Raw genomic sequence first — 23643 nt, 5'->3', positions numbered from 1 at the left:
CTATATCAGTATAGTTAGTGATAGGGGGACACAGAGAAGACTGTCACATGCAGCCCCTCTCCACCTATTCCTGTCCCGATGTGAGCAGACTGATCTGATGGTACTGCTGTGTATGTGAGGCAGTTAGCGACAGACTCTGGTACAAGACTCAACTTAGAAAACCTTCTTAAAGTATTACACTTATCTATTTGTGTGTGTGAACCTGTGTGGACGCACATGTGCAGAGGTCAGAGGATAATTTGCAGGGGTCGATTCTCTCCTACCACGTGGGTTCTACTCAAACCTAGGTCAGATTGTCAGGTTTGGTGGTAGGTGTAGGTGCTGATCCACCATGTCAGCCCTCACCCACTTTTCTCATGGGGATGGTCCCAAAAATTGTACTGTGGGTCTGGGGTCAGCCTTGCATGGCCTGTGAGCTGAGAATGTTTTTTGTACATTCCAAGGGTTATAAAACAAGTGAATGGCCAGGCAGTGGTGGCTCACGCCTTTAATCCCAGCACTCTGGAGGCAGAGCCAGGCGGATCTCTGTGAGGTCGAGGCCAGCCTGGGCTACAAAACGAGTTCCAGGAAAGGTGCAAAGCAAAGCTACACAGAGAAACCCTGTCTCGAAAAAACACAACAAACAAACAAAAAAAAAAAAAACAAAAAAAAGAAAGAAAGAAAAAAGAAAAGAAACAAGTGAATGAACAAAGAGCCACAAAAAAAAAGCATCTGCTGCAGAAACCATATGTGACTCACAAAGCATAAAACAATTACTCTCAGGCCCTTTGTAGGAAAAGCTTATTGTTTTCTTGAAACGATGGAAAAATCCCACCAGTCTTTGGTGAGAGAAGCCTTTGAGTCTAGAAAGGGAAGTCAGAAGATCCAAGAGAAAGGGGAACATGGAAGTAACTGGAAATATTGCTCAGTATGAGTAGCCTAGCCCTCAAGGTGTAGCGCCCGGAAGTCCACAGGACAGTGAGGTATGCGTGATTTATGGAAGGAGGCCTGAGATGGCTAAAGAGCACACTAAGGAATACTGGGCAAAGAATGTTCTGGAAAAGAGACCACATACAGCGATAAGTACTGATTAGTGAAGTCTGTTATTATCTGATCAGATAGAGGTGGAATTTGAGCCCAGGGATTGGCAAAATGTCAAGTCAGGTGAAGTTTCTAGAATACAATTGAATAGCTAGCTACTCATAAGCATCTAACAGTCTGAAGATTTCTCAAAAAGATTAGGAAGGTCAGGTTCTAGTAAATTCTATGAAAGCTAACACTGGTTTGCCCTACTTTAAATAAAAGCAAGTACAAAAATTCACACTAATAAGTAATTAAAGACCTTAAGGAACGAACAACAGGAAGAGTCTGTTTTGTTTTGTTTCTCCAAAAAAGACCCTGGAAGATTCCCTTACACAGGGAAGCTTTCCTACTAAAAAATGATATTTGTTCTATATAAATCCATTTTCCCCCACATAGCTTTTAGGGAAAATATCCACTGTACAAAGTAGGGCACAGATAGTAAACATGGAGGATAATGAATTTCTAAACTAAAAACCAGATTTTCTTTGGATTCATTAACTGAAGAACGCTTGCGCATGTTCCCTTAAAGCATATATATTTTTTTAATCACTGAAATACCTGGGAAATTAATGAGTCAGACAAGTAGAAGCCAGTCATGAGTCCTTCATAAATATAGTGCTTTAAATGACAAAACATTCATCCCAGAGGTGGGAGACTCATTGTGTGACCTGCAGCAAGCCATTTGACCCATCTAGGCCTTCATTTCCTCTATGAAATGAGGGAGGTTGGTCCCTTTCAGCTCTTACTCTCTGTGATTATAGATAAATATAGAAATGAGAGAAATACAACAATCTAGAAATAAGAAATCCCCCCCCCCAAAATAAGCCTTGGAGTCAGTAGAAAAAAGTAGCAATGAAAGATAATAAAAAGAATAAAATTTTAACCGCTAGCCAGAGTAAATATATCTCATTTAAAAATTAATGAAAATGGAATTTACAGTTGATCAGGAAACATCAGAACATACATGTTGGTATTACTTTACCGGCACACACATGGAGGAGGGGGGAATGCCTTTGAAGTGACTGGGCACAGTGACCACAATGCTGTGTTTGCATGCAGAACATTTTATAAAATTGGACATAGAAAATCTCAAGACCACATACGGAATAAATTTCTATAAAGCTTAGCATTACAAAGAGGGAAACTGGTTGTTCTGGTTCAGGGGTTTGTCTCCCTGTAGGGGGAGGTCAATCCTATCAAACACCACATTTCAACCATGAGGCGGAACCTCAAAAGCAAATCTGTCTCTGCGAGAGCCCTCCTGGAGAACAGCCACCATGGTGAGGACATTCATTTAAGGTCCGGCAACACCAAACACCACCCCTACCACCCCCACCACCCCTTTTTTGTTGTTATTACTATTTATTACAATCCAAACCAGGCCAGATGGGCCCGATTCAATCTGGCAGTTTCTTAACACCCGGCAAACATGTAGCTGAGTGAGAAGCTGGTGCACACACTTCTTAGGCAGACTGATAACTGTAATGGTAGGAAAGGTAACCTGTTGGAGAGGTGTGGCTCTGGTGATTTGGGGGGCTTAAAGGTGTAATCTCTCTCTCCCCTCCCCCTCCTTCTCTCTCATATGTTGCTCTAGGTGGTTCCAAGACCATACTTTGAGAACCAGTGGCCTAGATTCGGGCCTTTATTGAACAAAGGTATATATTTATTTCACACAATCTTCATTAGGCAAATGTCTTTTTGCTAAACTTATTAAAGCGCCTCCAACATGTGTTCAAACACCAGTCACAACCATAGTCTTCCATAAACTGATTTCAAAGTATTTAAAAATAATCTGACTTCGCTTACTTCAGGTCATTTTCAAGTCATCATACTGTTCGATGACCTTTGACAAAGGCACTGTCTTGTACCTCTTTCCTTCTCCTTTTTAAATCCTTACTATGTTGGTCACTTACAGCTGAAATACATGCAAAGGGACTGGGGGCTGTGCATTAGATAAGGTCTCATTCTCACACCGAGTCATAGCACAGCACAGAGACAAACGGCAGGAGGGGCAGTGGAGGCCTGTGCTTAGTGACTATCCCTCCACCCAGGTTACTAACCACCACTGATATTGGACAACTGACATCAGTAAGAAATGGGCTCACACACACAGTCACCTTGCACAAACAGGACGTATTTCACAAACTTCTCAAATCTTTGTGTCTTTTACCTAAGCGGTAAGTAGCAGTAATTCCATTTACACAAACATGTTAATGTACAGTGTGAATGCTGATCTAGGCCTTCTCAGAGGCTTTTCAGTAGCTTTTTCTCAGAGTCTCTTGGTAGTAAAGTGGCATGGGGTTATCTAGATAACTGGCCATCAGCTACCAACTACCACGATTCCAGGAGAAAAGCGTGTTTTCCAGACTCTAGAGTCAGCTGTCAGGGAGTCTGGTCTTTCCATGGTGAAAAAGAGTTCGGACTAGTTGACGCCTAACATTCTATAAGAACTTCATTCCTTTGGCTTAAGGCTGTTCCCCTGTTAAAATGCAAGCAACCCTTGAAAAAGGTAGCATTAAGCCTCCCCATCTCAAAGTCAGTGAATTCATCCCTTTCCTGAGAGCATGGTTTTTTTTCTTAGGAGGAGAACAAAGCAGGAGGCACTGAGGAGAATCGGTGCTGGGCCACAAGGACTACACAGGAGAATGGAGCAGAAAGAGCAGACACAAGGTCACAGGGGCAGACCTCCAACTGCCTGTTGAAGTTTTTTGGCTGTAGTGTTCCTCCTGAATGGGGTGCTGAAATGTTTATGATAATACTGAAGATTCTTTACTGCATACAAAGGCTTCTAGCAACAAAGGGAGAAACAGCAAGAAAACATCTGGTGCAAAACCTGCCCCCACATCAGAACCACACTCAGAGGAAGAGCAACTGATACTATTTTACAGAGCGCAAATCACAGGGCCGTGGCAAGGGTAAGGCACTGGCGGGGCCTTGAGAGTGGGCGTCTCCCCAATCGCCTCACCCTAGTCCTGGCCCTGGCAAGTCATATCAAAGGAAAAGCTCACCATTGTGCCACAGACTCCGCAAACATAGAGGGCAGAAGCGGTGAGCAACAGAGCACTGGGTGATAAGTAGTCTTTTTTCCTGACGGGTTCAGAGGTGAGGAGTGGGGCAGGCTCATGGGTAGATCTGCTCAGAGTGACAGATACACGGAGACAACAACTGGACCTCTGTTGTCTGGATAAAGGATGCCAGGCAGAATGCTTGTTGGAGGGACCTTGGAGATTTGCCTATCTTTGTACATTCAAGGTCATTCCCCCCCCCCCCCAATCAACCTTGTGGTCGTGAGGCTAATGTGAATGAATTGGCTGCCTGTGGCCTTGACTCCTTTGTGGTTGAGCTGTTGGTATGGGTGCAGTTCATGGGGGTTAGGACTGAAAGACAAGTTGGAGCCAGGAGGGATGCCCAGGCAGGCTGACAGTGCAGGCAAAGGGGAGGAGACACAAGCAAAGTCAACATTTGTACTAAGACTAACCTGCTCTCCATATTTGAACCACAAATATATACCCACCAAGGGCAAAGCATGTACATACCCATTAACTGCCTGGGGGGGGCTCCCCCACCCTTGACTATACCGAAGCTATTCTAACAGAACCACGTGCCACTAGGGGCTGGAGCTGGAGAGAAACAAGGGGATAGGAATAGCTTGAAGCAGAGGCTGACCACCTGGGGTCGGTTTCATTTCCTTCCAATGTACTGCATGTGCCATCTGCAGAGACCGCTCTCTTTCCTTGTGTGGTAGAAACTTCCAGGAGACCTCCCTGAAAGGGGTTTCCCCCTTCTCCTCCAGCCTCACGGGCAGCACACATTATACTCAAGGGAGAGAGTTGGTGTTTATGATATTAAGGACAGGAGAGAGGTTAAGTATTAGAAAGGTGCTTGGTGTCATGCTAACCAATGACTGGTAATTACTATTATTATTTAATAATCTGGTTGCTTGTTCAGGACCAGGTCCACTCCCTACAAAACCTGGGAATACCCTCCCAGTCCTAAGGGTGTCCTCTGACTGTAAAGCCGCTGCCCCCAATCCTCTTGTGCTAATGGCCTTCTGGAGGTCATGTGATGAGGCACGGTTCTAAACCTCCCAGGCACACAGAGTGGTATAGAGGGCAGCAAGGGTTTAGATAACTGAAACAACCTCAAGCATTCAGTTTACAATCTTTTGGGGGAAACCTCTGGAGGTAGCAAGGTGAGGGGAGAGGCAAAACCCATGAGAAAGAACAAACAAGACACTTCCAAAAAAAAAAAAAATCAGCAAAAGTAGCAAGCCCTATACAGAGTTCCATACGCTCTATCTTTAGAGTTCTACAATTCACAATGTATCTGAGGAGCAGACCCGGGGAGCCTTTTGCTTCTGATAGACAGAAGCAAGGCACCCCACTCCTTCATTTCCCTACAGAGGAAACCACCTCTGTCTTTTGGAATTCTGGGTTAGGTCAAGTGTGATACTTATGTATAAACCAGGCAAAGACTGAAATCAGGGTCTCACTATGTAGCCTTGGCAGCCTGCAACTAGCTATGTAGATCAGGCTGGCCTCAAACTCACAACAATCTGCCTGTCTCCATCTCCCAGGTGCAGTGATTCAAACTGTATATACCACATTCCTGCCCGACTCTTATTTAAATTCAGGCAAAACTCATTAAACTTGGTTAAGTTCTTCATGTCAAATGGTTTAAATACTTTCAAAGTAACTAGAGTTCCCTGAACTGTTTATTATTTCCATGGCTTCTGTTAGGGCAGGGGGTGTGGGAGGGATGGGTCAGGGACCTTTTTATTTTATTTTATTTTTTGCAAAGCACACTACAAGCTCATTTCCTTTTGGCCTTTTGGGACCAGAAGACAATGTACTTTCCAACACTGGCCAGCAGGCTCTCTGTTCAGTGCTCTGCTTATCCTGTCCCTAGCCCCTCAGAAACCAGGTGTATGGAAATCAGGCGCTCTTGCTCTGTTTCCAGAGTCAAGTTGACAAGAACAGCCAGTGACTGTTGGCTTTGGAAGGGAAGCCGTAATTGTGATTGCTTGGGAACTCTTTCAGTGTTCTCTTTATCCTAGCTGCTCTGCTCCTCCCCACTCCCACCCCCCTGGCTAGCCGAAAGTTGGCCAAATAGCAGTACCCAAATGGCAAAAAGCAGCCTTCTTGTATTACGGGCCATAGCAGGCTGCCTTTTTGATTTTTGCGTAGATCTTTTTTTGGTCTACAGGTTCTTGATTTTTGAAATGGAGCCAGATTTCCTTTAAACAAAACCCAAACAACCACAAAAAGCACACTCGGAACCAATTGGTGTGGGGCAAGGTACACTTACTTTCTATTCCTTGAGCCTCTGATGATGCTAGTCCTTCAACCTAATTACTTCCTGTAATGAATGTTACATGGGAGGGAAATGAGAGTTCTTGGCACATACAGCATGGGCTGGGCACACAGATCCTGGCTACCCATGACGACGGCAGGCATTCCAAAGACCTCAAGGCGCACATGCGAGTTACCTTGGCTAGATGCGAGTGAACGAATGTCCCATTCGTTTGCTGAGCTTGGTTCAGCCAAAGCCACCCAATCCTATCTTTTCTAGCTAATGGGGGGAGGGTCGTCCTAGAAGTTTATTAAAACTCATCACCCTGATCTCCGCATAGACAATCGAACTGAAAAAGGCATGGAGTTTTGGAGAAGTCACATTCATATTTGCACCACAAAAGCCATCCAATCAACCCCATGCTGCAATGAGTGCACATCTCCTGCGGAACTCACTCCGGAGGAAGTCACACTGTGGTTGAGGAGGCCTCGGTGTCTGTCTGTGTCTTCACTTAGGGCCATCAAGGCCACCCCGGGAGAGGAGATAATCAATCAGCAGTGGAATTGGCACCCTCTGTCCCCAGCCCTGGTTTGGAAGTCCCCAATCTGTTCTCCCACTGTGCCTCTCAGTGACAGGAGCCAATGGACAAAACAGCTAGGACATTGAAAAGATGGCACACAGGCTCTCAAATCTGAGAATCTCTTCTTAATGCACAGCGCTGGCAGATGATAAGAAGGACCCCAATGTTCAGTCATGGTAAGGATGGAAGCATGGAAACGCAGATGGTCTGAAGCCTATCAGAGTGCCCGGTGAGCTCAGCTGTGTTGTGTTGGCCTCTCTGCTGTCCAGAGTGTGAGTTAAGGTCAAAGACATATAGATGCTTTTGTCGTTGCTGTGGTTGGGTCCTTTCTGAAGCCCTCTATCTTCCCCCTTCTCTACTCAGGGCTAGTAAGTAAGAAGCAGGGCTTAGGTACCGGGGTTGTCAGTGGGTTCATAGTCTTTTGAGAACTGTGCCATGATTCTTCGAGCCAGAGGGTTAGTGGTCTTGAGCAGCTCGGCCGCTGAGGGGCGGGTCCTGGGAGTTGCCTTACTTCCCTTCTTCTGGAGCAAGGCCTTGAAATCATCATTTCTGCCAGCATCTAGGCTGGCACTTGGCCCTGTGGCAGCAGCGGACTCACTGGTGGGAGAGTCAGCTGTGTTCTTCACTGGCGAATGGGAGCTGGGTCTGCTGCCTGGGAAGGCCTCCCCAGGCTCTTTCCAGCCTAGTAGCTTTCTTTTGGACCTAAATGAGAGAAAGACTGGTCAGTGAATTCAGGGAATTGGGGGAGCAGACAGCTAGCAAAGCTTTGACAAACTGCCAGCCAGGGATGTGCTCAAGATCGTGCATATGACAGCTTTGTGCTGATGGGCACACCTCACCTCCTAGCTCCCAGGTCCCTTGTAGGGCCCTCTGTTCTCCACATGCTTTTCAATACCCACAACTGGAGTCACCTGCCCTATGCTACAGGTTCAGTCCTTATCAGTTCTGAGCTCAAGTACAAACTTCAAGAGTCAAATCCAGTAGCTCGGCAACTGACTGGAGACAGCCAGGGGTTTGGAACTGGTTTGAACTGGTGCTCCAGCTCCGGTAACTGGGCTTGTAAATCCAGGTACCTCATTAACAAGCCCCTGCCCTCATGCCCCTAGGCCCGCCTCTGTTCCCGATCTGCCTAAGTCCCTGCTCTCATATGCCGCCCAGTGCTCCATATCACCTCGTGATAGAATTCTGTGGTACAAGAAATTCTGTAAAGGGTTAAATGTCTCTGACTGCAGATAGAGCTGTGAGGGAGCAGATGGAGACACAATAGGCCAAGCGGTTGCTAGGAGACGAGGGGCCTCTCTCAGCACCTGGTCCTCCCCTCCTCCTCTGCTTCAACCAAAGATATCGGTGAATTTGAGATGTGAGGCCCCAGACTGTGCTCACATATGCAGGTACCTGGACTTAATCTCCTGTTGCAATTACAGGGGCAGCAATTTTTCTTCCAGTAGAAAAGGGAAAAGCAATCACAATTACAATGAGGGAAAATGATCCTGACCTGTGGATCACAGTAAACAAATCTTCAGTTGTGCGAGAAGCCACAAACACGTCATCATCCTCCTCCGAGATCCATTCGGCTGTTTTATCACTGATTAAACTTTTCTCTTCGGTGCTTGGTTCTACAGGCCTCCCTAGGCATAGGAACCAAAAGGAATGACTTTGACCATGATCGTTAGGGCAGAGTACATGCAATCTCATTATTTCCCTCAACACTCAAAGCAACCCTGGATGGACAGCAGGACAGACAGAGACTTTTGATGTCCCCATTTTGCTAGGAGGAACATGAAGTTCAGAAGGTTAATGATTACTCCCAGGCCTGTCAATGGCCCAGATCTCTGTGCTCATGCATTCTTTTCATTAAAACAGGTGATCTGAGCATGCTCATATTCTTATTTATTACAAAAAAACAGTGCTGGGGATGGAACTCAGGGCTTTGCACACACTAGATAAGCTCTCTGGCACTGAGCTATATCCCCAGCCCCCCTTGTTATAAATACATAATTAAAAAACTCCAGATACTGAGAGAAGGGTAAAGCAATTATCCTCACCCAGTGGGGGGGGGGAGGGTGAGACTTGCATGAATCTGAGGGAGCCTGTGGAGTCGGAGGAAGCATATTGGAAAAGAACCTGTGGCTTTGACATGCCCGCTTGCCTTTGTCTCGGTGATTCACTTACGTTGAAAGTCTAAATCAGCTTAAAGAAGGTCATGCGATTTTGATGTTTAGTATTAAGGGTTCAAAAATGGTGAGAAACACAGTTGAGCCTTGAGGGCATTAATAAAAATAAGCAAGTCATAAAAAAGACTCCAAATCTATGACTCCACTGGCATCCAGAGCAGTCAGATCCATAGTCCTGAAAAGTAGAACTGTGGAGGATAGCAGGGAGGGGTGTGGAGGGGTAGGAGGAGGAAGTGGGGGGAGAGGGGTTGTTTCAAGGTATAGACCTTCATTTTCCCAAGATAAAAGGCATCCTGGAGATGGCTTACTCAACATGCATGTTCTTAAACACTAATGAACTGCATGGCCAAAGACAGGTAAAATTAAGCCAGGGATTGTGGCACATAGCTACAATTCCAACTTTGGGAGTGGGGGTGGTGCTGAGGTAGGAGAATTGTGACTTACAGGCCAGCCCAGGTAACACAGTGAAATTCTGTCTCACAAAAGGGGTTGGTGCCCGGAAGGTGGTTGAGTTGGTAAAGCACCTTCCATACAAGCACGCAGACCCGAGTTTAGATTCCTGGCACTCATGGAAAAGCTGGACACTGTTGTGCATGCATATAACCCTAGTAATCTGGATCTGGGGGGACAGAGACAGGTAGATGCCCGGCGCTTGCTGGTCAGCCAGTCTAGCCCATAAATAAGCTCTGGGTCCTGTAAGAAACTCTGTCTCCAAAGATAAGGTAAAGAATGACAGCAAAAAAAAAAAAAAAAAAAAAAAATATAGCCAAAGACACTCAATACAACCTGTGGCCCCCCCTATATGTAAGAGGTTAAAATATAAGTGTTGTGTGTATCTTACAATTAAAACAAAAAGTCACCGAAACAACAGCAACCAAAAAGGAGAAACCATTAACTAGCCCAGTCTTATTGGTCCAGGAAGAGTTAGAATCAAACCATCTGAGGAAGATTTCAGAATCCCAGGAGCCTTCCAAGACACTTGAACTTGCTCTTACAGAGTCCTGAGTCCCGTGCACTACTCTAAATTTAGTGTGGCTAATGAAAACTATTGTCTGCTGAGTAGGGACTCCTAGAGCTGGGGCTGCATGCCTGGCTGGGCAGATGGGGTCAGGAAGTCCCAGCGTGCTAAGGCTTTGATTTGCTCTTGTAGTGCCTGGGCCAAGGGCAGGTTGTCCAGACTTAGCCTTGGACAATGTGTCCCGGGTCAGTCCTGATCTCCTGGACGGTAAGGCCAACCCGAAGTTCCTTTTCAGAGTTGTGCTCCTTACAGATTTGGTCATACTGGGGCATTTGATCTGTCTTTGAACTCCAGCCTCACCTTCATCCTTCCTGTGACTGAAGGGAAAAGCCAAAAGATAGCTTACTAACCTGGAGAGATGGCCTCCTTTTTACTGTCAATGGGAGGAGCCGAAGCCATCTGTTTACCAGGTGACTTCAAGTCATCACCGGCGGCAGCGGCGGAGGGACACTTGGCATCTTCCTCCAGGGTGATGATGGGGCTGAAAGGCAGCCTTGGTTCTGCCATGCAGGCATCCATTTGAGCTACAGGGGAGGTGAGAGGCAGGTAGAGCACACTGGGCTTTTTTGGTACCGGAGGTGGAATCTTGCTGATCTTTTTCTCAGCTTCTTCCTGGCTCTGGAGGCTGATTCTTTCAGGCAGGGCTCTCACCTTGGCACCCCCATCTTCTACACTGGCCTGGGGAGGTTGCTGTGTTCCTGAGAAGAAAGCACCAGAGGAACCGGCAAGAGGTGTGAAGACAAGGGTGGAGGGCGCTGTCGACTCCCCCGGGCTCCTGCCACTGGGGAAGCTGGGTGACTTTGGTTTCCGCAACACTGTGTAGCTGTCTTGGGGGAGCTGCTTCATGTGTGGAACGGAGCTCCTGGGTGTCATAGCCGTAGTAGGAGAAGTTAGTGGATGCTCCCCAGGGAGAGAGGGCGGCCTGTGAATCAAACTTGGAGGCCTTCGGGCCAGTGGAGGTTTCTCGGCTATGGGAGGCTTCACTTTTTTCTCTGGCAAGGTGAAGACTTCTTCTGCTCCAGGCTCCTCAGTGTAATCCGGGCTCTCAATGTCATCTTCTGGCTCAGACTTGCTGATTGACCTCAGGCGAACAGAACGGAGGTCAGACTGAGTGACCATGGGCATGATTGGCTGGTTTGGACTGGTTTTCTGTGCCAGTTTGGCCCCAAAATTGGTATCAGAGTGATGACGGCTCACCTTGGTTTTGCTGCGGATGGAGATACTCATCTCGGACAGATCCAGGGTGGCTGAAGAGGTCAGCGGGAGGTCAAATGATAACCGCGACTTGCAGACTTTTTCCATTGGTGACGTTGGAGGCAGTGATGACTTCCTTTCTGGTACCACTGGACGTACTCGGACACTGGTGCTTGGAGGAGGTAAGTGGCCCAGGGTCAAGGACATGGAGACAGTGGGTGTGGGCGTCTCTGACTGGCTGGAGTATCCACTGGAAGGAGACATCAGTCCAGTGGGCCTTCCAGGGGAGGCCACTTCCCTGGCTTCCACCTCAATGGAGAGCTGGGAGGGTGTGGTCGCTCTGGAGGTGGAAGGGGAGGCCAGAGACTCTGAGCTTCCCTGAACTTGAGTGCACTCAATGACTGTGGTCCCAGTGGCAGTGCTGGAGCTGGACAAGGACTGGTAGGTGTCACCAGACTTCCAGTCAGTAAGATACCAGTGGTGAGAGAACTGTGTGCCTTCCGGATCTTTGAGAGCTGCCACAGAGCCTTGAGAGTGACCTTGAGCATCTGGCTGAGACAAATGATGCCCTTGGTGTTCCAAGGAGAGGCAAAGGCTCCTGGGCCTCTGGTCCTTGGGCATTGCCAATTCCCCTTCTGGTGGGTGGACTGGCTCGTCTTTCACTAGTGAGACACTTCGCATGGGTGGAGAGGGCTTCTTTTTAGCCTTCTTGAGTGAAATGCTTTTGGATCTCTGCCTCCTGTGCCGCGCCTCTTGGTCAGTGCTGAGGGCTGCAATGTTGTCAGTACTGTTACTACCTTCAGAGCTTGTACTGGCATAAGGCAGGATGCAGGCCTCACTCGCCTTCTGTTCTTCGTCATAGTCCACTGAGGTGACACCGGAGTCTGTGGGCACAGACAGTGACCGCTCCCGGAATCTGTTGGTCCCGCCTGGGCCTGTTTCCAGTCTTGAGGTACCACGGGCCAGAAGGCCAATCTTGGGAGGTCTTTCTGGTATTTGCCTTCGTTGAGTGAGGTGCTCAGAGTATCTGGGTAGCCCAGTGCATCCTGCTGGGTTATCCCGGGTGACAAAAAGGGTAGCCGCCTCCTTAGGGACCAGAGGTGGGAGTGTGTTCAGAGACACCCAGGAATTTCCAGAGGAAGGATTTTTTCCATTTTCAGTGACTTGATTGCCCTGGCTGCTGGCACTTGGAGTCATGTATGTGAAAGCTTCTCCCTTCCAGGAAGCGGAGAACGTTGACTCTGTTGGTCCATTGCAAGAACTGGGGACACTGTACACCACTGCCATGCTCTCCATGCCAGGAGGGTCTGGGTCACCACGTGCCTGGTGAGGGTCTGCAGGCTCACTAGAAGAGTGTCTCAGTCCTGGCGAGGTGAGACTTGGAAACCGAGCTTCCTGCCCAATAGCAACTCTTCCCTGAACAACTTGTGGAGCTGAGTGGCCGGGCCTGATGTCTGAGGTGGCAGAGCAGGCCAGGCTGCCTGCTGGGCTGTTGCTGTGACCTGGAGATGGAAAACACATGTTACTACTACAGCAAGGGATCCCCCATCAGCTGTTTTATGACAAGAACATCAACTTTGTGCCAAGCAGCCTTTGCCAACAGCTTTGTCAGAATTCCTTGGTTCTTCCTTTTCACAGATGAGGATGCTGGGGGAAGTTGGGATCTTGCCCATCACCACACAGTGAGTCACAGGGTGCCCTTGAATTGGCCAGATGGCTGCCAAAGACTTTCCAGCTTTGATGACTCTTTTCAGAGGAGAAGCGTCACATGGGACTACCTCTGGGTTCCCCCATACTTTCTTCTTTCTCCCTGGGTTCATGAAACCAGCAGACCTCAGGGTTCATCAGTCCTGAGGTGAGAGCAGAAGTTTCTAAACTGCCTAAAGACCACAGCACCATGTGGCTCACAGCCCCAGCAGTGAATCTGTATTTCGAGCATCTGCTACCTTTTGCCTTTGAACATACCAGGCTTAGAATAACTCACAGATGTGAGAATACCATTCAGATGTCCAATCTCCAGAAGTTTTCTCACATTCACAGCCATGACTATTATAACATTACGATTATTACTATTTTACTGACATGATAATTCATAATAGCCAGCATTTGTTGAATATTGACTATATCCCAGGCACATGGTAGGCAGTCTACACAAATATCTTTAGTTACTACAATGACTGTATTGGGTCAATACAAGATAACAATTTGGGGGGAGGTGATTCCCCACTTTTATCTATTTGCATAAATTTGGCATACTCTTTTTTTGAGACAGGACCCCATTATGTAGTCCTTCGCTGGCCTAGAACTCATGGAGACCAAGCTGGCCTTAAACTGGAGACAATCTTCTGGCCTCTGCTACTGAGTGCTGGGATTAAAGGTGTGTACTTCATATCTAACTTACATTTGTAATGGAAAGCAATAACGTAGTGGATTTATTAGCCCGAGATCCCTGCTCTCCATACTCAATTTCTGGTCTTGCCAAGGCCCTTGGTTAACAATAATCACCACATTGGCTTTCTCAGGATATTCCAAGTCCCTCTACACAGAATTATTCCAGTTCCCCACTGCCACAATGGCACTTGCATGGCAGGAGGAGTGGGAGACGGGGAAAGGGTTAGAGGGAATCAACTGTATTGGGGTCACCTGGGTCTCGCTGAGAAAAGTTAGAGAATCCAATAATGGTCCGCCTCCGCCTCAGGGTGGACTTGGGGTTCACGGCTGTCTCTGTGTTAAACAACGAGTGTCGAAAACTTGCATGTCTATCAAACTGCTGCCCTGTAGCCAAAATAAAGACACTTGGGTGCATCCTGGTTCCTGTTTAAAAAGTACAGTGGAAACTGGCCTGGGGTAGAGAGAAGGGATGACAGCAGTAGCAATGAGCATGAATAACAGCATCCACGAAGGTGGCACTTCTTCCCCATCCCTCCCAATTTGATTCTGGGTCCCCACACATCGTCGTTTTACAGGCTACACTCAGCTCCCTCCCCTGCACTTCTTAGGTGCACCAGGCAGTACTTTTCAACTCTCGCTCCATACTGAAATAAACTGGGTAGCTTTGGAAACTCCGCAATCTGAACTCCAGAATATTCAACTTTATGGGGGGAGGGCCTAGGTGGAAGCGTTGCCAAGGAGTCCTTGGGTGGTTTTTCAGATGCATGGCCAGGGGCAAGCATCACTGCTTGTGGAGTGATGGGCTGGGGCTACATGTGATTTGATTGTGATCATAATGGTTTTCCTGGGGTACTGGGGACGGAATCGAGAGCCGTCTATATTCAAGGGAAATACTCCATCACTGAGATGCAGTCTGTACTCGTGGTTTGCTTTGGTGAAGGAAGGTCTCACTTGATTATGGACTTGCCCTCATCACCCTGCCTCTGCCTCCAGAGGGCTGTGATCATGCCCAGACTGACTTCACAGGGACCAGGTGAAGATGGTATCTCAAGAGCTGTCCTACCGACCTCAACATTTAGGAAGCCGCCCAAATAAGTCTGTCCTGCGGCTGCCTGGCCACATTACCAAAATGGGCAGTTTGTGTTGACTGAGCCCTCTCTAATTCTCTTAAAGTGCTGGGTCAGCTTTTAGTTCTGGGGATTGGTTGGGGGCAACATCAGGGTGAAGAGGTCCATGGGGCTAAACAGGCAGTTCCCTTGCCTGTCTCTAGCTTGGTGGCTGGTTGAGCTGGACCCCCGCCCCTCCACCAGTCACACCGCTGCAGCCCCTTCCCAGCAAACGGCTCCACGGGAGAAATTCAAGAACAGCCTGAAAGTGAGGTAGCCATTCAGACAGAGCACATCAGTGTTGCTGTGCGAGTCTCCCACCACAGTTTGACTTCCCTTGGCAAAATTTCCTAGGCCGTGAGCCCTACTTCCTGCCCCTCTTTCTCAAGATGTCTCGAAGAGCAGTGGATGAAGCCATATCCAGGGGGCATGATCACACAGAGACAGAACTGTCCTCATTGCCCTCACCAACCTTTTCCAACACAGCAGGGCCCGTGCTAGCTTCCAGGCCTCCTCTGGCATAATCCCTTCAGATTATTGAGGTCTTGCCTTCATCAGGCCCCTGCTGTGTTTCCTGAGATTACTGGCCCTTTTCCTTCCAGCCACTGGAGTTGGGGGCAGGAGTGGCACGTGACCCCAACCTGAAGACTGTGAGAGTGCTTGAAAGAACCTAGAATCACCTGGGAGATGTGCCTCTAGGTATGAATGTGGGGATTAACCCAATGAACTGATATGAGAAGACCCAACTTAACGCGGATAGTACCATTCCTTGGGCAGAGAATCCTGGACCCTATAGATGGAGAGAGGGAACTGAGCAGCAGCAAGCAGCCATTGTCTTCCGCTTCTTGTCTGTGGACACAACGCGACTAGCTGCTTTCCAGTTCCTGCTGCCTTTGATGAACTGACCTTGAACTGTGAACCCGTATATACTCTTTTCCTCTTAAGTTGTTTTTGTCAGGGGTACCTCATCACAGCGATGGGAAATGAAACTAAGTCATGTTAGGATTCCACTCGCCTTCTGTCTATTATTTGTATATTCCAAACCAGCTTTGCATTTCTAACACTATCTTTACCTGAAACAAACAAAATCCACAAACTTTGTTTCCACTTCAACTCAAGAGACTACCCAAGTTCAGAAAAGAATTTGGCACATTCTGCAAAGACACTTGTTCACTATTACATGGCATAAGTTACTGGCAGTGCAGAGAGAGAGTGAGGGAAGAACAGCCATAGTCCCCTCTTTGGCAAGCCTCCACTCCCTGGGGAGTCATGACCTGGACAGTGCAGTGTGAGCCAGCAGCAGACAGAGTGGCCCTCCCTCCCCAGCACCCAGTGCTTTTGGAGAGGCTGGGCCTTTTGCATGAAGGGAAGCAAACAGGTGGTGCTAAGCAACTCTACCAGAGATGTTGATGGGCACAAGGTCAGACTGCGTGGAGCAGGGCTGAAGCCAGTGCTTCTCCTTTAGGACGGGTAGCGGGAAGGGACCATTCCAGGAAGTTTGCTGGTCGGCTGTAGACAGGCTCAGGCAGGCCTCAGGGGCCCTCACACCTTGGGTTGTGGGCTCATCCTCGCTCAGCTGCGGTTTTGCAGGCTGTTGGGAGAGAGGGTGATGGAAAGGGTATGCTTCTGACTGGTGAGGAGCTGGTGCCCATAGGATGGCTGCTTAGGCAGAATAGTTGGAGGCGTCCTCTTGAAGGCAGAAAGCATGTATAGGCTGCCTGGCTAGGCACCTGCTGTGCAGGGCCCTTCCCAGTGGGACCTCGTGGTAACCCTGCTAGTAAGCAGTGACGAACAGCAGCTTCCAGGGGGTCACATAAGCAGTTCAAGATCCCTGTCGGTAGGTGCACGCTGGCTCTCCCAGGTTGGAGAAGAGGCAACTCACCATCAATACAAACTCCAGACGCTTGGCAGACTGGGGCCTTTGGCTGGGAGTAGGCTCAGGGGCCTCATCAGAAGAGCGGAAGGTCTGCCCCAGAAGTCTGGCCTCCGAATACTGTTCCTCATATTCTTCTGAAAAACAGCATAGTGGAGACACACTCTAGGGGGCCTTAGCCAAGTGCCAGGCTGGGGGAGAAAAAAATCCTGCACTAAGCTGCCCAGACTGACTCACATCACTTCTTTGAGCTATTTCCTGGCCACTGAATTCAGAAATAGAAAAAAGTGCTTGATTCCTGGGACCATGAGGGCAGAGGAGGAAAGAAAGTCAGTAAATCCAAACTGTGCTTCTTTGGGACCACACCCTCTCTTAGCGGGCCCCCACCTTAAGCTCTCAATCAGGAGCTACCTAACACTCGGGGTGTAGCTGTCCTTTGATAAAAGTTCCATTTTCTGAGACTCTGCAGCGCTTTGGGTGTTCTGCAGTGCTACCAAGGACCAGTGTGCGTGAGGCAAGAAGAGACCCACACCGAGAAGTCCAGTCTGGAACTCTGTCTTGGACTGCAAGAACTTTACATTCTCTTTGTTTTCTGTGAGACAAAGTCTTGCATGTAGCCCAGGCTGGCCTCAGAACTCAAGATCCTCCTGTCTCAGGCTCTTGAGTGCTGGAATTACGGGCTTGTGCCACCACCATACCTGGCCACAAGAACTCCTACTTGATGTCTTTTAGGTCTGGTTCCACTGTGGATGGGATGAGGTCTAGGGCGACTAAAGGTGAGGAAATGGTAGGCGGTGGCATAGAAGACAGCGAAGTTCCCGAGCAACGCGAGGAAATCAGTATGTGTAAGATTTCAGTAGGGTTGACCAAAGCAGTGGCTTAGGTGAAAGGCAGAAAGCGAGAGCTCAGTATGAACATTCAAGGCTTGGTGTGCTCTGAAGAGACTCCGACTCTGGTAATGGGGCTTGCTCTCATGGCTGCTGATTCTTTACTCTATGCTCGCACTCCCTCTTCAGAAGCTCTTCCAGGTGCCTTATCAGTCTTAGGGCAGACACCCGAAGAATACTCCTCCTTCCTTTGGACTGTGGCTACTGAGCATGTTGGAACGGTTTTTCTTTGCCAGGAGGTGGAATGTGCGCTCTCTCTGAATTTCTGCTCACTAGTCCTAATTCTGCCTTTGGTGAGAGCAGCACACTCACCCCACCCCCACCTTGCTGGACACAGGGCTCATGATTATCTCTCAGCATCTTGCTTCTCTAAGGTCACCACTGCCCCTTTGCAGAGAGTTAGGAGTTTGGGCTGCATCCCAGTTGGGAGGTCCGTCAGGTGTTCTCTATTCTGCACCGAAGTTAGCGTTGGCTGTTATGGCAAAACCAGAACTGAGAAGACCTTCTGTACATTTAGTATTCACCAGACACCTCTTGGGGATCCAGCTCTGTGTCCAGTGTTCCTGAAGAACTCAAGAGCAGTAAGAGAAACTCAAGGGTAGCAAGAGTTTTGTTGTTGTTGTTGTTTTTGTTTTTTTGGTGGTATGGGACATAGAAATCTGGGCCTTACTACCACTGAGCTACACCTCCAGCTTGGGGATGTGATTTCCACAGAAGCTCATTGTGATTGGGAGGTTATTACAGGAGCAGAGTGTATGGAGTCCAGGTTAGGAGACCCTACGGATGTTCCCTTTGTTTTCTGGTGCCAGAATTCCAAGGCATGGGAGATATGACAACAGCAGGCCTGGAGGGAGTATGGGTCTCCATTGAGGTAGTCTCCCATTCCCCTCTCTGTGAATTGCTAGAAACCCTGCCCTGCCTCAGCCTGTATCCTTTCCCTGTGTGGACTACTGATCAAAAAGGGAGGGAGAGAGAAACAGAGTCTTATATATCATCATCAGTCTGGAAGGTGAAAAGAGAGATGCTTTGGAACTGTTTTCTTTCTTTCGCGGCTCCCTGTTTCTTCTTTGCCCTCCTCCTGCTGCGCAGCCGCCTCTAAGCAGCCCCCCTCCCTCGCAGTACCTTGCAACAGGCTCTGGAGATTGAGCTGCGCCTCGCGAAGCAGTTCCTCTACACTCGGGGGCCTGCCCGAGGAGAGGAACACGTTCACTGGCTGTCGCCATGACGACCTCGAGTGGGCAGTCGCTGTCGCATTTTCCCGACCCGAGTTAGCTGCAGCTAGGGAAGGAAAGAGTGAGTGAGAGCGCAGCCGCGGGAGCCAGTGGGCTCCCTCAGTTCCCGAAGGCCCGCCCCTGCGGGGGGCGCGCGTGGCTGTGCTTAAAAGGCGAGAGATCGCTGTCCGCAAGATTTTTCCTCGACAGATCCTGCTGCAGTCCGTTCCCTCCCGCTCCGCCTGCTTCAGTCCGCTCCGCCGCTGCCAGCATCTCAGCCGTGCCCTGTGCCTGCCACCTCCGGGTCCCGCGCCGCTGCCCGCCCTCTCCGACCCCTGCTGCGAGGTAACGCGTCCCCGGACCGAGCCCCTGTGGGTGTGGCCCGGGCTCGCTTGCGCCCCGTCGCGGACCCTGTGGCCGCACTTTGGTCGCCTCCTGCGCCCACCTCCTCATTTCTGCCTCCTCTCGCCGTCCCTATAACTCCCTGCCCCCAACTGCGGGACACTCAAAGCCCCAGGAACTAGTCACGATGTCAGAGGCGGCGGGAAATCTCAATAGCCTCCTCTTGGCGAATGTGGCCCTGCGAGAGGAGTTAAATGCTCTTCGAGGAGAGAATGCCCACCTGGGCCTGCAGCTCGGAAGAGCCTTGGCCGAGGTTAATTCCTTGCGGGGCAATGTCTCGAGCTACGTCCAGTGGCAGGGACCCATAGTGCCCGTCCTTGCGGAGGAGAACTTTGAGTTACTGCTCAGTGAGACCGATCCCGCTCCCGAGGAGGAGGTGCCTTTCCTGTGCTGGCCTCCTCCTCGCACAGATCCCGAGTATGTCTCAGATGATCTTTTGATTAACGTGGTCCAGGACTATACCAATCCCGACGGGTCCACTGACCCTCCTCTGTCACCCAGCCTGTCCCAGTCGGAGCTGCACTTCCCCGCGTCAAAGGAGCCACCCCTCCAGGTCCTTCTGCCACCGTTGGAGCGGCCAGACATAGAACCCTTTTCAGGCGACCCAGTCTACCTGGCTGAATTTCTGATGCAGCTAGAGACTTTCATAGCAGATCACGAGGATCACTTCCCTGGGGGCGCGGAACGGGTGGCCTTTTTGATTTCCTTTTTCACAGGGGAAGCGAGAGACTGGGCTATCTCAGTCACTCAGGAAGGAAGCGCCTTGCATGACAACTTCCCGCGCTTCCTCGATGAAATCCGTAAGGAATTCTGCGGCCCCATCCCCTCGCGCGTGGCTAAAAAGGCCATCCGTAAGCTGAAGCAGGGAGACTGTACCCTGGGCAGCTATGCAGATGCTTTTCAATTCTTGGCCCAGTTCTTGTCCTGGGATGACTGTCGCCTCCAAAACCAGTTCCTCAAAGGCTTGTCAGATTTTTTCCGAAAGGAACTCTTATGGTCAACTGAAATGGCAGACCTGGATGAGCTGATTCTTGAGTGTGTGGAGATAGAAAGGAAAGTGCGTGTCCCCAAGCCAGTCCCACCCCCTGAAGTTCAAGGTAGCTTCTGCCCTTTTGCTCCAGTTCTTAACGAGGATGAAAACGAAGGCGTGGAGTACTATTGTGAGAATGAGGATGAGGGTGATGAGGCAGGCGGCCACAGGCTTTATCTGATGGACCAGAGGATGCACATGAAGGCTTTCTCACAAGAGCTGAGGGAGGAGGAGGAGGAGCAGCAGGAGGAGGAGGAGGAGATGAGGAGAGAGGAAGAAGAGATGGAGGATGAGGAAGATGAGGATGATGAAGAGGAGTATGAGGATGAAGATGAGGAGGAGGAAGAGGAGGAAGAAGACAAGGAGGAGGAGATGAAGAAGAACGAGGATGGTGGTGAAAATAAGTATGAGGAGGAAGATGAATTTGAGGTTAGGGTCCTGGAGCTAGAACAGGAGCAAGGGAGGGCGGAGATCCAGCATGAACATGTGTATGTGCATGACTACACGCATGCGCACATGCATGCACTTGCTGCCCACCATCACGGCCTACATGGAGAGCTGGTGGAGATGGAAGAACCTGTCCTTGTTGACAGTTCAACCCAGACCGTTAGCTCTGCAATCGGCTACCATGCTGAGAATTACCTGGGTGTATCACCTTCCATAATACATTCTGGCAGACAGAGGAACCAGAATCGAGTCCCACTTCTGGAGGGTCTTCCAGATACCAATTCTCCCTTCTACAGCTCACCACCACCACTGATTCACCATGCAGGTCACTTGGGGCAACGCCAAATGCAGAGACACCCCTCAGTGCTATTCTGCCTCACTCCTAGACAGGGGGGCCACCGAGCTCAAGGCCGAATTCGCGTGTGAACGCTGGGGTGAGTTGGCCGCGGGGAACACACCCTTCTACTGCATCCCTTCCCCCTTGCTATTGCTGCTTTACCTGCCCCATCTACTGACCAGGCCTTAAGAAAGCTCCAGGCCTGAAGAACTCCAAGAAGACCTGCAGAATTCCACAACCAGAGAGTAAAATAGGCCCAACCAAGGCCATCTAGGAAAGGAGAAGTCATGTCCTCTTGCCATGAGCTCTGCTCAGTCCTCGCATAAGTTGGAGAGCAAGTGTCTGGGCCTGTTCTTGTCAATACACTGGTCACCTTTGTTTTCTCCTCTAGTGATCCCCAATCGTCGCCTCTCCTGTGTGTCTTTGCCCTGTGTTCTACAGTTTTATCCTGACCGGCTCAATAGGACTTCATCCAATGCCTCACTGATCTGCCCCAGTGACCTAAAGGGCAGGCTACATTAAACTCTTGATGCCACTGAGGCTACTTACTAGACAATGAGCAGGATGGCACCAAGAAATATATACTAGCTCTGTTTCCAGCAGAAAGGCCTAAAAGGGGAGTGTGCACCTAGTGCACTGAGAATACAAAACCACATGTGCAATGGACAGCTGGACTGAGATTTGCTCTCTCCGGCTGATGGTGGCACACTGACTCCACTCTGAGTGCTGGGTTGGCCATCCCTTAGACTCCTGCACCAGGACACTCAGAACAGGCTTTGGCCACTTTTCCCGTAAAGGATTGCTAGAGGGGGACGGGGAGGCAGAGATGGCGGCGGCAGCAGCGCCACAACTCAGTTTGACATCCTGAGGAGTGAATCCCTATAGGACCATGGCCCTTCTGGCCTGGCTCGAGGCCTCTGAGGAGACTGTGTCCTCAAGGCTGTGGAGGTGGCATTGCTGGCCTGCTCTTGAAGCCCCTCTGACTCTGCAGAGTTCTCAGTTCTGAAAGAAGAAAACAGGGCCAGCTCCTTAGAGACTGCACCCATGCAGCACTGCTGTCTAACACCTCCATGGCTCTCACACCTCCAGTCTCCCCCAGGCCTGTTGCTGAACTGCAGGTAGCCAGCATGGCTTAAGGGGTGACTGCCTCCTACACACTCCAGGGGCTTCTTGGGCACACATTCAGGTGCCCTTAGAAAGAGACCTGCTGTTCAGTGTGGGTCCAGAAAGTACTGCTTCTCCAGTGAAAACCACACATGTACTATATCAGATCTGGCCACAACATGGCAGCCCAATCCACTGCTGTCCCAACTTGTCCCTGGACACTTAACTTGCTGCACAATACCAGGCAGCTGGGCAAGCGCAGCCTTGGTGTCTGTGGCCGGCAGGAAGGAAACTGGAAATGAAGTATGGTCCTCACTGGAGTCTGAAGATGAAAACCCAGCCCTAGAATTTGACCTAAGACCAGAGGAAGGAAACTAGGAAGAGGAGCCTTAGGCAGACCTAGTCCTCAGACTGGTTTAAGGTGAGATCTCTATTCATCAGCAAAAGGTAAGGTGCCTTTTTGCTTTATTACTTTTGTTTCTTAGCCTGAGGTCAGTGGGATTGGATTCCTAAAACCTGTTGCTACCTTTTACAATGGTTCCCTCCAAGAGAAGAGTTAACATATAGTCATTATGGAAAATGTGGGAAGCAGAGAACATTTTAAGGACAAGATATCCCCCTTGCACACATGCAGAATCCCATCACACAGAAGCATCACTTGCTCATTTCTTTCTAGTGTGTTCTCACTGCCTTTTCTCAAAGCTGAGGTCAGCCTGCTGGAGGTCCAGCAGGACTGAATGGCTGTCACCTATGCAGTATGGAATCATTTCACCCTCCTGAGCTGTTAGACATTTATGTTGTTTGGCTTCCCCATTCCCACAAGGGCAGGAGGAAAGAACCATGTGAAGACTTTGTTCTGTGTCTGTTTTTTCAGCTTATATCCTCAGGCGAGAGTTCCAGAAGGGAAAACACTGTTCTTCGAAGCTATGGACCCTGTTTGCTGATGTCAACATGCTGGTCATGCAGCCCGTGTGCCTGTGGAGAAGTGCAAAGGGCAGGTGCCTTGTACCTCAAATTCCAGAGACCTCTTTGGCACAGGCCTTGCCTGACCCCATAATGCATCTCACTCTGAACACGTGTAGCCTCAGCCAGGGAGCATGCATGAGCAGGAAACTGGTTTGTAGGCCTCTGGGGCCAGAGGGGCCTTGGACTTCCTTTGCCTTTTTCCCTTCTTTCCCAGATTTTCAATATTTTTTGTGATGTGACAGCTACAGGAGCTGCCCGAAGCTTTGAGTGCCTCCTTGGGTTGAGGGTGGGGGTGGGGGTGGGGGTGGGGGTGGGGGAGGGGGAATGCATGCAGGGTATAAGGGTAGCCCAAGGACACCAGAGGCTTGGGAGAAACAAATATGTTACTGTTGTGACCCGTTACTGTTGTATTATTGTGTTGTGAAGATAAATTGTTCTGTACGCTAAAGCTTTCTCTCCTCAATAAAAAAAGGGTGTGTAAAGATTGTGTCTGTCTGCTACTGAATGAACATAGATGGGGACCTGCAGTACTTACTTCCCGGACACCTAAGCTGATCTGTGCTAGCCCG

The 23643-nt window shown here is 49.5% G+C and overlaps 2 protein-coding genes across 4 annotated transcripts in view; one reads left to right on the top strand and one right to left on the bottom strand.

Moving 5' to 3' along the window:
• Positions 1–5590: 5590 nt before the first annotated feature.
• Positions 5591–23643, bottom strand: part of Nhsl2 (NHS like 2) — an 82095-nt gene continuing 64042 nt past the window's right edge. Inside the window, exons 2-8 of one of the 3 annotated variants that reach the window (XM_036174247.1) lie at positions 18700–18855; positions 16700–16827; positions 16216–16408; positions 13964–14095; positions 10477–12822; positions 8430–8562; positions 5591–7636 (exon numbers count right to left, since the gene is read on the bottom strand). In XM_036174247.1, the coding sequence (XP_036030140.1) occupies positions 7321–7636; positions 8430–8562; positions 10477–12822; positions 13964–14095; positions 16216–16408; positions 16700–16827; positions 18700–18855 (3404 nt within the window). In that variant the 3' untranslated portion in view covers positions 5591–7320. The remainder of the gene's footprint in view (positions 7637–8429; positions 8563–10476; positions 12823–13963; positions 14096–16215; positions 16409–16699; positions 16828–18699; positions 18856–23643) is intronic. The other 2 variants (XM_036174248.1, XM_036174249.1) reach the window with 2 other exon arrangements.
• On the top strand, positions 18738–23360 carry Rtl5 (retrotransposon Gag like 5). Its single transcript, XM_036174250.1, has 2 exons — positions 18738–22529; positions 22983–23360. Exon 1 carries the CDS (start codon positions 19318–19320, stop codon positions 21091–21093), a length of 1776 nt encoding a protein of 591 aa, XP_036030143.1. The 5' UTR covers positions 18738–19317; the 3' UTR covers positions 21094–22529; positions 22983–23360.

This window comes from Onychomys torridus, chromosome X (genome assembly GCF_903995425.1).
Source record: "Onychomys torridus chromosome X, mOncTor1.1, whole genome shotgun sequence".
Lineage (NCBI taxonomy): Eukaryota > Metazoa > Chordata > Mammalia > Rodentia > Cricetidae > Onychomys > Onychomys torridus.
Note: the sequence above shows the minus strand (reverse complement) of the source record. Positions and strands in the feature narration are given on the sequence as shown.

Coding starts and splice junctions, on each gene's coding strand:
- Rtl5 (XM_036174250.1), top strand. CDS start 19,318: ATGTCAGAGGCGGCGGGAAATCTCAATAGCCTCCTCTTGGCGAATGTG.